The 12,949-nt window shown below is 37.3% G+C and overlaps 1 protein-coding gene across 1 annotated transcript; it reads left to right on the forward strand.

Annotated features, from left to right (window-relative positions):
* Positions 1-3,062: 3,062 nt before the first annotated feature.
* Positions 3,063-12,949, forward strand: arl5a (ADP-ribosylation factor-like 5A). The gene is made up of 6 exons (XM_059343618.1): positions 3,063-3,406; positions 7,287-7,347; positions 7,512-7,659; positions 8,997-9,080; positions 10,305-10,456; positions 10,631-12,949. The coding sequence occupies exons 1-6, from the start codon at positions 3,361-3,363 to the stop codon at positions 10,677-10,679; spliced, it is 540 nt and encodes a 179-aa protein (XP_059199601.1). The 5' UTR covers positions 3,063-3,360; the 3' UTR covers positions 10,680-12,949.

Genomic DNA, 12,949 nt, shown 5'->3' on the forward strand with positions numbered 1-12,949 from the left:
TGGATAGTGTGATAGTGGTTTTTGTTCTGAAACATTCACACACCTCTTGTTTATCTTTAATTTCGTTATACAATATTTAATACAAGGCAATCACTTTAAAACTATAATATTTTCTTGATATACAGTTGAAACCAGAAGTTTACATATACTATATAAAAAGACACATATGCTTTTTTTCTCACTGTCTGACATGAAATCAGACAATCACTTTTCCTGTTTTAGGTCCATTAGGATTACCAAAATTATTTCTATTTGCTAAATGCCAAAATAATGAGAGAAGGATTTTTTTAGACAATTTTTTAATACTTTCTTCAAAGTCAGAAGTTTACATACACTAACATTATTATGCCTTGAAACAATTTGGGAAAGCCCAGATGATGCTGTCATGTCTTTGGAAGCTTCTGATTGGTTTATTGACAACATTTGAGTTAATTCGAGACACACCTGTGGATGTATTTTATGGCACACCTGAAACACACTGCTTCTTTGTGTAACATCATGGGAAAGTCAAAAGAAATCAATCAAGATACCAGGAAGATAATTGTGGACTTGCACAAGTCTGGTTCATCCTTGGGTGCAATTTCCAGATGCCTGAAGGTGCCACATTCATCTGTTCAAATAATTATACCCAAGTATGAACACCATGGGAATGTCCAGCCATCATAGCGCTCAGGAAGGAGACGGGTTCTGTGTCCCAGAGATGAACGTGCTTTGGTCCAAAATGTGCATATCAACCCAAGAACAAAAGCAAAAGACCTTGTGAAGATGTTGGCTGAAGCTGGTAAGAGTGTGTCATTATCCAGAGTGAAACGAGTACTGTACCAACATGGGCTGAAAGGCCACTCTGCCAGGAAGAAGCCATTACTCCAAAAGAAACATAAAAATGACAGATTACAGTTTGCAAATGCACACAGGGACAAAGACCTTAATTTTTGGTCTGACAAAACTGTAATCTGTCTTTTTTATGTTTCTTTTGGAGTAATGGCTTCTTCCTGGCAGAGTGGCCTTTCAGCCCATGTCGGTACAGTACTCGTTTCACTCTGGATAATGACACACTCTTACCAGCTTCAGCCAGCATCTTCACAAGGTCTTTTGCTTTTGTTCTTGGGTTGATATGCACATTTTGGACCAAAGCACGTTCATCTCTGGGACACAGAACCCGTCTCCTTCCTGAGCGCTATGATGGCTGGACATTCCCATGGTGTTCATACTTGGGTATAATTATTTGAACAGATGAATGTGGCACCTTCAGGCATCTGGAAATTGCACCCAAGGATGAACCAGACTTGTGCAAGTCCACAATTATCTTCCTGATATTTTGGTTGATTTCTTTTGACTTTCCCATGATGTCACACAAAGAAGCAGTGTGTTTCAGGTGTGCCATAAAATACATCCACAGGTGTGTCTCGAATTAACTCAAATGTTGTCAATAAACCTATCAGAAGCTTCCAAAGACATGACAGCATCATCTGGGCTTTCCCAAATTGTTTCAAGGCATAATAATGTTAGTGTATGTAAACTTCTGACTTTGAAGAAAGTAATAAAAAATTGTCTTAAAAAATCCTTCTCTCATTATTCTGGAATTTAGCAAATAGAAATAATTTTGGTAATCCTAACGGACCTAAAACAGGAAAAGTGATTGCCTGATTTCATGTCAGACAGTGAGAAAAAAAGCATATGTGTCTTTTTATATAGTGTATGTAAACTTCTGGTTTCAACTGTATTTTTGGTGTATAAGATGAAAAATGAAAGTTTCCAAAATCTAGGGTCAGTCCTTTCTTTATTTTTGTTCCTCCAGTCCAAAAATTAAGAAGAGATAGGTGTTTTATAGAAGAAAACCTTTAAGCAAATTCCCATTTGAAAGACTGGAAAAAGAGAATTTTAGGCACATTTCAGGTCAACTTCTTGAGGAATTAACTTATCATTTGCTGTTATAGTGCCGTTTTTGTTCTAAAACATTCACACACCTGTTTATTTTTTACTTATTCATAAGTCTTAATAATTTTAATACAAGACAAGCACTTTAAAACTACAATATAATATAAAATATTTAAATCGCTCAATTGTTCATTCTCTTTTCCCCCCTGACCAACAGCTCAAAAATTAAAGCTATATGGCAGATGGGTGTATCATAGAAGAAAACCTTAAAAGATTCCCATTTGAAACACTGGAAGAATTTTTTTTTTAATGAATGAAATACTTTCAGTTAAATGTAGTTGTTCACTATAATATTTATAAGTTATCTAATTTAGAAAAAATCACATTTCAATTTTTTTGGGCATTTTATCATCTCATTGATGAATTGACTTATTTCAGCTCAATATAATGACCACTATTATATGTTTAAATCTATATAATATCGTCACACTGTTAAAATAATCGCCTAAGTAATTTTTTGTCAAAATTGTTTGGGTTGGGTTTTTTTGCCTAAATCATCTCCTCATGGTAAAATCGCCTACATCCTCAGTTGATCAGATCATGTGATTTTACCCCTTTAAGATAATGGCCTATGTCAAGTGTGTGACTTAAGCCGATTTATTATGCCTAAGTCAAAACAAAATGTGACTTACTACTTTTTTGAACATGCCTTTGTGACTTAAACAAGATATGGTAACACTTTATTTTGAAGGTGTCTACATAAGAGTGACATGAGCGTGTCATAAACATGACATGGGATGTGTCATGAACATTAACGACACTTTGAAGTAACATTAATGCTCACAATACTTGTCATGTCATGTTTTTGACAGGCTTGTGTGACTCTTCTTTAGACACCTTCAAAATAAAGTATTACTATATCTTGCTTTATTCAAAAGGCATGTTCCACTATGTTACACTTTTGGTGAAGTTTTTTGTGTTTCCTGCAAAACTTGAAAAAATAATTTAGGCAATCATTTTAACAGGATGACGATATACAATAACAATATACTGCAGTAATTGTAAATTATTGCATTATAATTAATTAGGGGAATTTTAATAAACTTTTTTTAACGTAGAAACCCCCCTCAATTTTTCACTTATGTATCAACAGGACGGTGCAAATGCGCATGCGCACGGTTGACAGCTAACTAGCGCAGCGCACTTCACAACAGCCAGCTGATGCCAGCTACCACCGTTTACCCATTTTGTTTTCGTTTTCGGGACACAGTTACCGTCACACTCAATTTTACATCCTCCGGGAGAGACGTAACTAAGGTTACTTCACACAGTATGGCGGTTGTATTAAAAAGCCTTGACAGCTCTTCGTCTGTGTAGTTTAGCTAGCTAGCTGGCTAGCTAAAGTTGATAGCATCAAAGGCTAGCTGGCTAAGTTACAACCGATTTTTACAAGCTGGCATCAAAAAACCCTCATCGTCAGCCATGGGAATACTATTCACGAAGCTATGGAGGCTGTTTAATCACCAAGGTAAGAACGGTGTCGTGGTATTTATCATATAAAGGTCGAGACATGAGTGCTCTGTGGTCAGATAAGGCCCGCATTTAAAGATGGGTCTGCTCCGTTTATACTAGCCTGGAAACAGCTTTCTACACATGGCCGTTTAAACGTTTTATTTTGGTTTTATAATGTCATTCACTGTGTTTATGTATTCGCTATATAACCGCCCTTACACCACGCATATTACGTTATTGCTTCCCTTTTTAATGGTCGCTTTCTACAAACTCTGCTCACCGTTTCTGCATTAACTTAGTGTTCGATTATTTATGCTCTGTGGGGATGGAGCGAAGGTTAGCTGAAACCAAGTCGATCCCTGGATACTGACCATGAATCAGTAAACAGATAGGTCATTGCAAAACCTCCGTAACATGAGTCCTCGACGTATACTGTCAGCCCGGTGTTATGGCTAGAGATAGCGACACAAGCAGAGCACACTGAACTGAAGGGAGCCACATCAGCAGGTTGCTCAGGTCAGTAAGGATCAATGAATACCTTCGGAGTGAATCACTGACTTTGCACTGGCACTGTAATTACACCACCTTATCAGTGTAAAGCCAGCACTACAGATAACCCAAAATCCATCCACACGAGGCTCTAAAACAAGGATAACTACAATTTACTATCCAGTTTTAGTTGATCACATGAGGCTCATATTGTAATCTTACTGTTGCCTATAGCAATATTGCTTTTGGTTCGACAAAACGGTTTTGATGCACTGTAATAACACGAAATTATCAACGTAAAGCCTGCAATACAGCTATCCTAAAATCAATGTTTCTGCTGTAAAACAGGTAATACCACATTTTTTTGCTATCCAGCTATAGTTGGTTATGACCCCAAAGTAGATCACATGGAACTCACATATTGTAAAGTGTCAGCTGTGAATAAAAATGCTGTAAAGTTTATTATATATATTTTAGTGCTAAGTTGTACATTGTAAGTGAAGGAGTACTTGACAGAAATGTTTGTTTGCTGATTACATGCCTAAAACAAATACTTGTTTAGTCAGTCAACAGAAAATGTATCTTGACTTGCTGCTTTTCTTTGTTTTATGTTGTTGTAAAGTGACTGTCTTTAAAATTTGGGCTGTTGTTTGGACAGAACAAATGGTCTGATGATGCCGCATTGGGCTCTGGGAAACTGTGATGGGTATTTTTCACAATTTTCTGAAAGTGTATCGTCTAACAATTCCTCAAAAAAGTAAATATTAAGGTTAAATTATTTCAGCAGCGCTACCCAACATTTGATTTCCTTTTGAAATGTCCCATAAAAAAACACCCTTTGATTGCTCTCTGGCATGCACATTGGTAAAAGCATGTGTTAAATCATCTCTGATCTTTGCTCCATTTTGCTTCCATCCATCATGTCACTTGAGTTTGTAAGGGTTTTATTGTAACCCCTGGATCTAGCCCCAGCTGCACTTCCAAGTCTCAGGAAGTCTTACCGTGGCTGTCCCCAGTTGATTGATTCAACCCAGTGGGACAACAGAAGTTCATTCACAGTGAGGGAGGCCATGTGATGCGACATTTCAAGCTTGGTTATCCATATTCCTAACTGTTTAATTTTAAAACATGGTAGCAGAGTCTTATTCAACATGATGGCTTCCTTATTACCATAGCTTTGTTCTAATTTCTGTCCATTTTTAAAAAACATTTATCCAAGGGCTGGGCAATATAACGATTATATATTGTCAAAACAATATGTAAATGTCTTTTGTATTTTTTTCTATATCATTTCTGTTATGTCATAACCGTTAGTTGCAGACCTACATATGGTTGTGGGAGGAAACCCATGAAGCCACTTTTCTGCCCACATTAAAGGATGTTTACTGTTTAAGTCAGAATTTATGCAAGCAGCTACGTTGGCACCTGCATGACCTTTTTCCGGCAATATTTTTTTGCTTCCAGCTGCACAAGACTGACTTGTGACCTCCAAACACTGAAGATAGTGTAGTAAGCTATGTATGCATACAGTCTGTTATGTTTACAGAAGCGTTACTGTTTTGTTTTGTTTTGTTTGGGCTCAACATGGTGCAGTTGAAAAGATAAGGCCCACATTTTGTCTTCTGTAATTCTCTTTGTGTCTGCTTTCACTTCCCCAGCTTTAGTGAGGTTTTACTGTAACAGTTGTACTTTAACTGTACTGTGGACATTGATCATCTATTTTAACAGATAGAAAATACCTTTGGCACAGTTCACATTGATGGATTGTGCGGTGTAATAAATTTAAGGTGTATTGTAGACAAGAAATTCAAGGGAGGACGTTCAAGGAGTAAAACTTCTTGGCCAATAACCATACTTCTTCACTCTAGTATACCTGGAATGCAGCATTACAGACATTTCATAATCACTCAAAAGCACATTTACAAGCCACTGATGAAACATTCATCTTATTGGCACATTTTATGAATCATTTTCACTGTGTTAAATTTGTCTTCACTGTCTCAATCTGTGAAAGGCTGGAGTGAAATGCTGCCCATTTCTTCATTCTTGCATTTGTGAATTAGTTTCATGGAAAACAGAAGTGTGCTCTTGATTACAGAATATAGATTTAATATATTGACTTTAAGTTATAGCAATATGCAAAGCTCAAGAACAAGTCAGTCTCGATCAACAGTCTGATGCTGTGATTTGTTTGGAAGTATCCCGTCATTCAGATTCAAGGTGACATCTGTGGTTATGTGTTTGGCCAAACCTCCATCAAACTCACTTCATTGTTATGCGGTGGCTGGCCAAAAGTATAATGAGATGAGGCTCTCTTGACAATAGCTTTGTGCTTTGGGCCTTTCCATGTAGTTGAGTTAGTTGGTAGAAGCAGTTGCAGAGAGTTATGCCAGGCGTTGCAAATATATTATAATAATTAACAGACCTATAATACCTCGGTTATATATGAAATAGTTTGCATGGCTGTACTTAGTCCTAAAAACAAGATTTCCCACTTGGAAACAACTATACAGTTGCATTTGCATATACTTAAAACTTTCAAAATTGAGTTCTAGGCTGGTTAAAGTTTTAAGCATTACCTGAAATCAGTTTTAGAGTCTGTTCACTTTAAGTTCTTATCAGCAAGGAAACACATGCATCCCAAATGTACATTCCTTTATGTGCTTGTTGTGCAATTGCTAGGTTTTTGTAGACTAAACATGAAGTTAAGTCTGATAAGCCGTACTTTACAATATGCTTATGAACAGAAAGGTGGAAAAGTGGAATGTGTGCTTTCTGTCATGCTCTAGATTCTTTTGATTTCCAATTTGGCCATAACTAAAAACAGTCTGAGACATGGCAGTGTAATTGTAAAAGCTGTAAAAGCTGGACATAATGTCACAAAAGATTTATAGAGAAGCAACCAAAACTTTGATCATGAAATGCAATCTTGTGTCCTTTACCTTTTTATCATATCCTTGTGCTTACAATATGACATCTTACTGTACTATTGTCTTGTCACTTTAGAGTATTGACGGCAAGATAGCAATTCATCTTTGTTGTCACACCTTGTTAGTCTTTTTCACAGGTAGAGGCTCTCTGTATGTGTGAGAGAGAAACACTGTGAATGCCGTCTCCACAGTGCTGCTGGGTTCAAGGCTGATTGTACAAGCTTGCTTAAGACCACCCGCCAACTCATCTTTAGCTGTGAAAGTGTTCACTGTTCACAGCACCACTATGCTTCAGTTATGCTAGATGTGTGAAGCTACACAATTTGGTACTGAAGGATAATGCTAAGCACAAAAAGGGCTATTGTTTGAATCCCCAAAGACATCTTTTAAACAGATTACTTCGCCTTACAGGAGAGTCATACATCAGTCAGTCATCAGCCTACCTATTGACGTCACTGTGTCTTTATTGTCTTTCAGAGCACAAAGTTATTATTGTGGGCCTGGACAATGCTGGCAAGACCACAATTCTTTACCAGTTGTAAGTATCCACTCACTCACATTATCACTAAGCTTCTTTATATGTTCTTACAGTTGTATCCATCCATTTAATGTATTATAAATGGTTATAGTCATTTTGTGAATATTGAATATTAGTGTCACCCACTAACTAAGTTTTTTTCACCCCCATCGTGAATGATATAGTTCAATGAATGAGGTGGTACACACCTCTCCTACGATTGGGAGCAACGTGGAGGAGATTGTGGTCAACAACACTCACTTCCTGATGTGGGACATCGGGGGTCAAGAGTCCCTAAGGTCATCTTGGAATACATACTACACAAACACAGAGGTAAGGTTGCCTAATCAAAAAGAATTGTGGTGCGTCCTACAGCATCCAACTTCTTCCATTTTTCCACTGCATGCTATGGTTTGACTCAATTTCATTTGACTCACTCTTTAATGTTTTGGTAAATATGTTGTTTCTACATCTGGTGAGTTTCTAAGGGAGATGAACTGATACTACTACTGGGTGGATTTAAAACACATCTGACCATTGATTATTTAGAGATAATTGTCACTTGCACAACACAAAATATCCTGCACAAACAGCAATTTTTAAATATGCAAGCTATCATTAATAGTGACTCCAAATTTGATTTCACCCAACCAAGATTTTTTAAAAATTGCAACCCGTAAACTATGCTTTACACTATGCCGGACCACTATGTACACTATGCTGTACAAATTATGAAATGCAGACGAATGTTGAGTTAAAGATGACGTCACAGCAGTTTGACTTTCGACACTGTGGCAATCAGCTGAGAGTGCCATGGGTTTTCTGTGCAGTGGAAAACAAAATTGAGAAAAGGATCTGGTACCAAAAGTGACTCAAGTTGAGATGTGAAAACACAATGAAAACACAGCACAAAAACAGTAGAACTGTTTGAATGAGAGCTAGACTTGAGAGCTAGAATAAAATATAAATTGTCTAGGCTATTTTTTTTATGTTACCAGCTTATTGCAGACATTTTTAATTGGTTTATATGTTGGTCAACAGGTAACACAAAAAAAACATAACAGAAATGCTGGAAAAGTAGTAGCAGGGGTTTCAAAGTAATACATGAAAGGGCAGTTGTGGCTGCAGGTTTTCGTTCCACTCAAACAGGACCACACCCAACTCAACATTCAGTCGCCTTCAATCACCTGATTTGTCATATCAAGTGTGCTCTTGCTTGGTTGGAACAAAAACCTGCACCGGCCCTTTCACGTATCAGTTTGTCACCAAAAGTGTCCACCAGAAAATTCCTTTATCGAGAAATGTCCCACTTAGCAATTATCTAAAAAAGATTGAAGGGATCCGGATTAAGATTTATTGTTACCTGAGTGTGTTCATGGTAATAACAATTAATATTGGATTTATTCTTATCAGACTTCCAAATATTGGTGAGGCTAAAACTTAAACTTTTAACCACAAAGACATTGCTACTGTAGGTATGCAAGATTTTTTTCTTGCTTTGATGTTTTTTTTAAATAAATACTGGAGAATATCTGCTACCTTGTTATTACAGTGCACTCCAGTGTGAATGGGCTGCCATTTTATGGTGCTCTGCATACACTTTTTGCAAAGTTGGGATTCAGAATTCTTCTATTAACTTTCCATTATTTCTTTCCATCTTTTCTGAATAGTTTGTTATTGTGGTGGTTGACAGCACAGACAGAGAGAGGATCTCAGTGACCAAAGAGGAACTCTACAGAATGCTAGCACATGAAGTGAGTAAAAATCAACATAATCCTGAAAGACATTTTTTGGATGGATGCATCAATCAGCTACGGTCTGTTACACCATTATCACCACTATAAGCTAAGCAATTTATTTATATATATATATATATATATATATATATATATATATATATATATATATATATATATATATTTATAAAATAATATGATATCACTGACAGTGCTCTGTCATGAAATATTATTTTTAATGCAGTTTGTAATCCATGTCAATTTACAGTGCAAATTCTGATAAATGCTATGCAACCTTATATAACCCACAAATCAAATCAAACTTAATTTATATAGCACTGTTCATACATATAAATGTAACACAATGCTTTACAAAAAACAAGAATAAAAAACGGACAATAAAAATGACAAATCCCACCCCTCCCATCCCTACATACACATCTGTACGTACACATACACATACTTACACACACGCACATAGACAGGTACACACACAAACACACACTCAGACTCGCACACAGCACATATTGATTGACAGTGTAGAGACATGGCAAGACACAGAGGATCCAGATGAGGAAAAAGCAACCTGTGGGAGCATCCACACTGAGAGGTGGCAGAGCCCACAGCCATAGAGGGCGCCGCCACAGAGACCACCACGACCCGGGTAGACTGGGGCAGACTCCACACATGGTGTAGAGCCGCCTAGCACCCCGGGCCCTGGGAGTCTCCGAGACGACATCCCCACAGGCAGATCGAACACATACCCCAGTGCAGAGGCCCCCATGAGGGAACACTGGGGCTAAAAACTAAAAAAGACAACAGGACAGGATAAAAACTAAAAGACTAAAAGATAACAGGACAGGTTGAAAACTAAGATACAACGGGAAAGAAAATACAAACAATGTGATGAACAACTAAATAAATAAATAGATAACTAAATAGTTGAATAAATAAATAAATAGTAAAATAAATAGTAAAGTAATCAGTTAAAAGCTAGACCCGGTTAAAGTCACAACCTGTCATATAAAGGTATAAGCAAAATTAGCAGATGTCTGTAGTGGTAATTATGTTTTGTTAACTTCAACACATTAAAGTTCATTAGCTATAGCTCAATTTTAGTCTCAAAGCAATCGTTTTCAAAGCTTTTTTAGCTTTTTAGATGATAATGTGAACCGTATACATAATGTATTGTCTTTGAAATACTTTGCCCTGTCCGCTGATGTTTATTATCTTTCCCTCCAGGATTTAAGAAAGGCAGGGTTGTTGATCTTTGCCAACAAGCAGGATGTGAAAGGCTGCATGTCTGTGGCCGAAATCTCCCAGAGCCTCCAGCTTACCTCTGTCAAAGACCACCAGTGGCACATCCAGGCCTGCTGCGCCCTCACTGGGGAGGGGTGAGAACTGCATTTACTTTTCCCTCTTTGTATATTAGACTGTAAAAATGGAAAGCATGTGCTTCTATGTAGGAGAAATATTTTCATACAGTATACATACAGAGCTGTCATCTTAATGCCTTTCTGTCCTCCCTCTCCCCTGTTCCTCTACAACCCCCTCTTGTTCTCCTCCAGGTTGTGCCAGGGTCTTGAGTGGATGATGTCACGGCTGCGTGTGAGATGATGACCTCTGACTTTGATCAAGAGTGCGCCCTTGCTCTTTGTTTTCTCTGCCTCCAGACATAAGCTTGAAATGAGGATGGGACTGAGGTCTGTTGATGGATGGCCCTCTCCTCTTTCCTGTGATGCTGATGTGGGCAGACCGCTGCCAGGACGTTATATTCTTCTGTGATAATTTATTTTACAAAAGACGTCTGAACTAAGAACAAAAAAAAAAACATGACCTTTCTTCAGAAGGACATTGAACAACTAAAGAGACTCAAATTATTTAAACTGAAATTTGTGCACGGTTTTCCTTTTCAGCAAAACACAGAAGTCAGGAAAGTGTCTGACTTGGAACTGTACATGGACTCATTCTTCAGCTGTGTGTGACTCCAGCCCACGGTGGCCTTGCAGTATTGCCGGACTGGCTGTGGCAGTTTTTATTGCCCCCTTGTGTGTACAGTCCAGTATTCTCTTTTAACGTGGTGCCTGCAGCAGAATGTTCAAGTGATGATGGTTGATGGTGACTGAAACATGCAGAAAGGAGGGTAAAATCACAATATTCCCTCCTCTTTTCAGTCCCTATGAATAATCATTGAAATAAAGTGTTTTTATCTGTTTCAGGTGAACTGCAGCGTGTCATGAATGAGTATTTCTTTCAGGTGATTCACTAGATTTGTCTTCTGTATGATTTCTCTAGAGATAATTGTGAGCTTATAGGGTTTCTTGCTTGTAATGTCAGTTATTCTTTTTTTAGTCCTTTAGGGGGCAGAATCTGTCACATGAGCTCACAGTCCCTGATGATTTTCAGGGAGCATGATGAGCAGCTACAGGAGTAGAGAGGAGGGAGCCAGAGTTAGACAGCCAAAGGGATTCTTCAAGAAAAGGCGAGACCATATGAGAGGAGCACACAGTGAGTGGTTTAGATAAGGGAAAGTGGAGCAGAATAGCAAGAAATGCAAAGTAGGACTATCAAAAAATCAAGTTTGTGGGGTTGACTGCTCCTCATTTAACTCCTCAGATCTATTGGAATGTTTCAAATCAGGAAGCTGCTTTACAAAGTCAACAAACAGTCCTACCTTTATTCATAAGTTTGTCATCATGACACATTTCGTCACATGCTTTGGTCTTGTGATTATCCTTTTGTCACGGTTTGCCTCATTCCTACTTTCTGTGGTATGTAACAGCTGACCTATGAACCACTTTAAATGAAGTCCTAGATATGCTTACTTTAAATATTTCCGCACAGTGTAATAACTATCCATCTGAATACTGGCTCTATGTGTTTGCACCGCAAAGCCACTTACACTGAGCAATCAGTATTTTTTTACTCCAGCGTTGAATTGAATGACTGTGTAATGTAAAGTAACAAGCTCACAAAGAATTACAGCGAGAACTATTCAGCTCGCTTTTTAGCATTTTCTGGCTCATAGTTTTGTTTTTTTATTTCACATTTACTCCATTGTTCAGTCTGAAAGGAATCCTCAATTATTCATCTTATATAACCTTATATTCTTAAAGAAAATATTGTTTTCTCACCTGCCTCTAAGGTTAATGAAGAATCATAAAATGTAGAAAATTGGGCGCTGCCTTGAACAAAAACGATTTATAAATTCTCACAACTCGAGCAGTCTAATGCATGTCCCATTCGTTCAGTCATATGCTCACTACTTACTTAAAACTTTACTGTTTTAAACACTTCGGCATGAACTATCACATGCTTGCACAGGACCTCGGATCATTTCTCCTTCATTCAGTGGCTGCTTGCTAGAAAAACAAAGTTTTCAAAAAAATTCATGATAACATTGGGTGCATAATTGAAATACAAAGAATAATTTCAGGGGTGCATTATTCTTTCAAATTTACATTTACATTTTATTTTAGGACAAAATCACCCGGACAATAGAACTTATTGACACAGTTGGAGCTATGAATGGATGAACACTTGATATTTTAGTAAAATCCTTGTACAAGAAGATCATGTCCTTGCTCAGACAAAATGATCCAACAACATCTGCTAATGAGCAAAATATGCATCTTAAAGCGCAACACAATTTTCTTTTATTGGTCCTTTGGATATTTTTGTTAAATTGTACATATTATGAACTATATAAAATTGGCTCTGCATTTTTGAACAGTGAACGTCCAGAAAAATATTGTTGGTATAGCTCAATTGAAACATGTTTGATCTGGAAGTTTTTTTTATATATATTTTAATTTGAGAAAACATTTCAGGTATTGTAGCAGGAATGTAAAACCAAGTTGATGCTTATAATAAATACTGTAACACTC

This window comes from Centropristis striata, chromosome 10 (assembly GCF_030273125.1).
Source record: "Centropristis striata isolate RG_2023a ecotype Rhode Island chromosome 10, C.striata_1.0, whole genome shotgun sequence".
Taxonomy (NCBI): Eukaryota; Metazoa; Chordata; class Actinopteri; order Perciformes; family Serranidae; genus Centropristis; species Centropristis striata.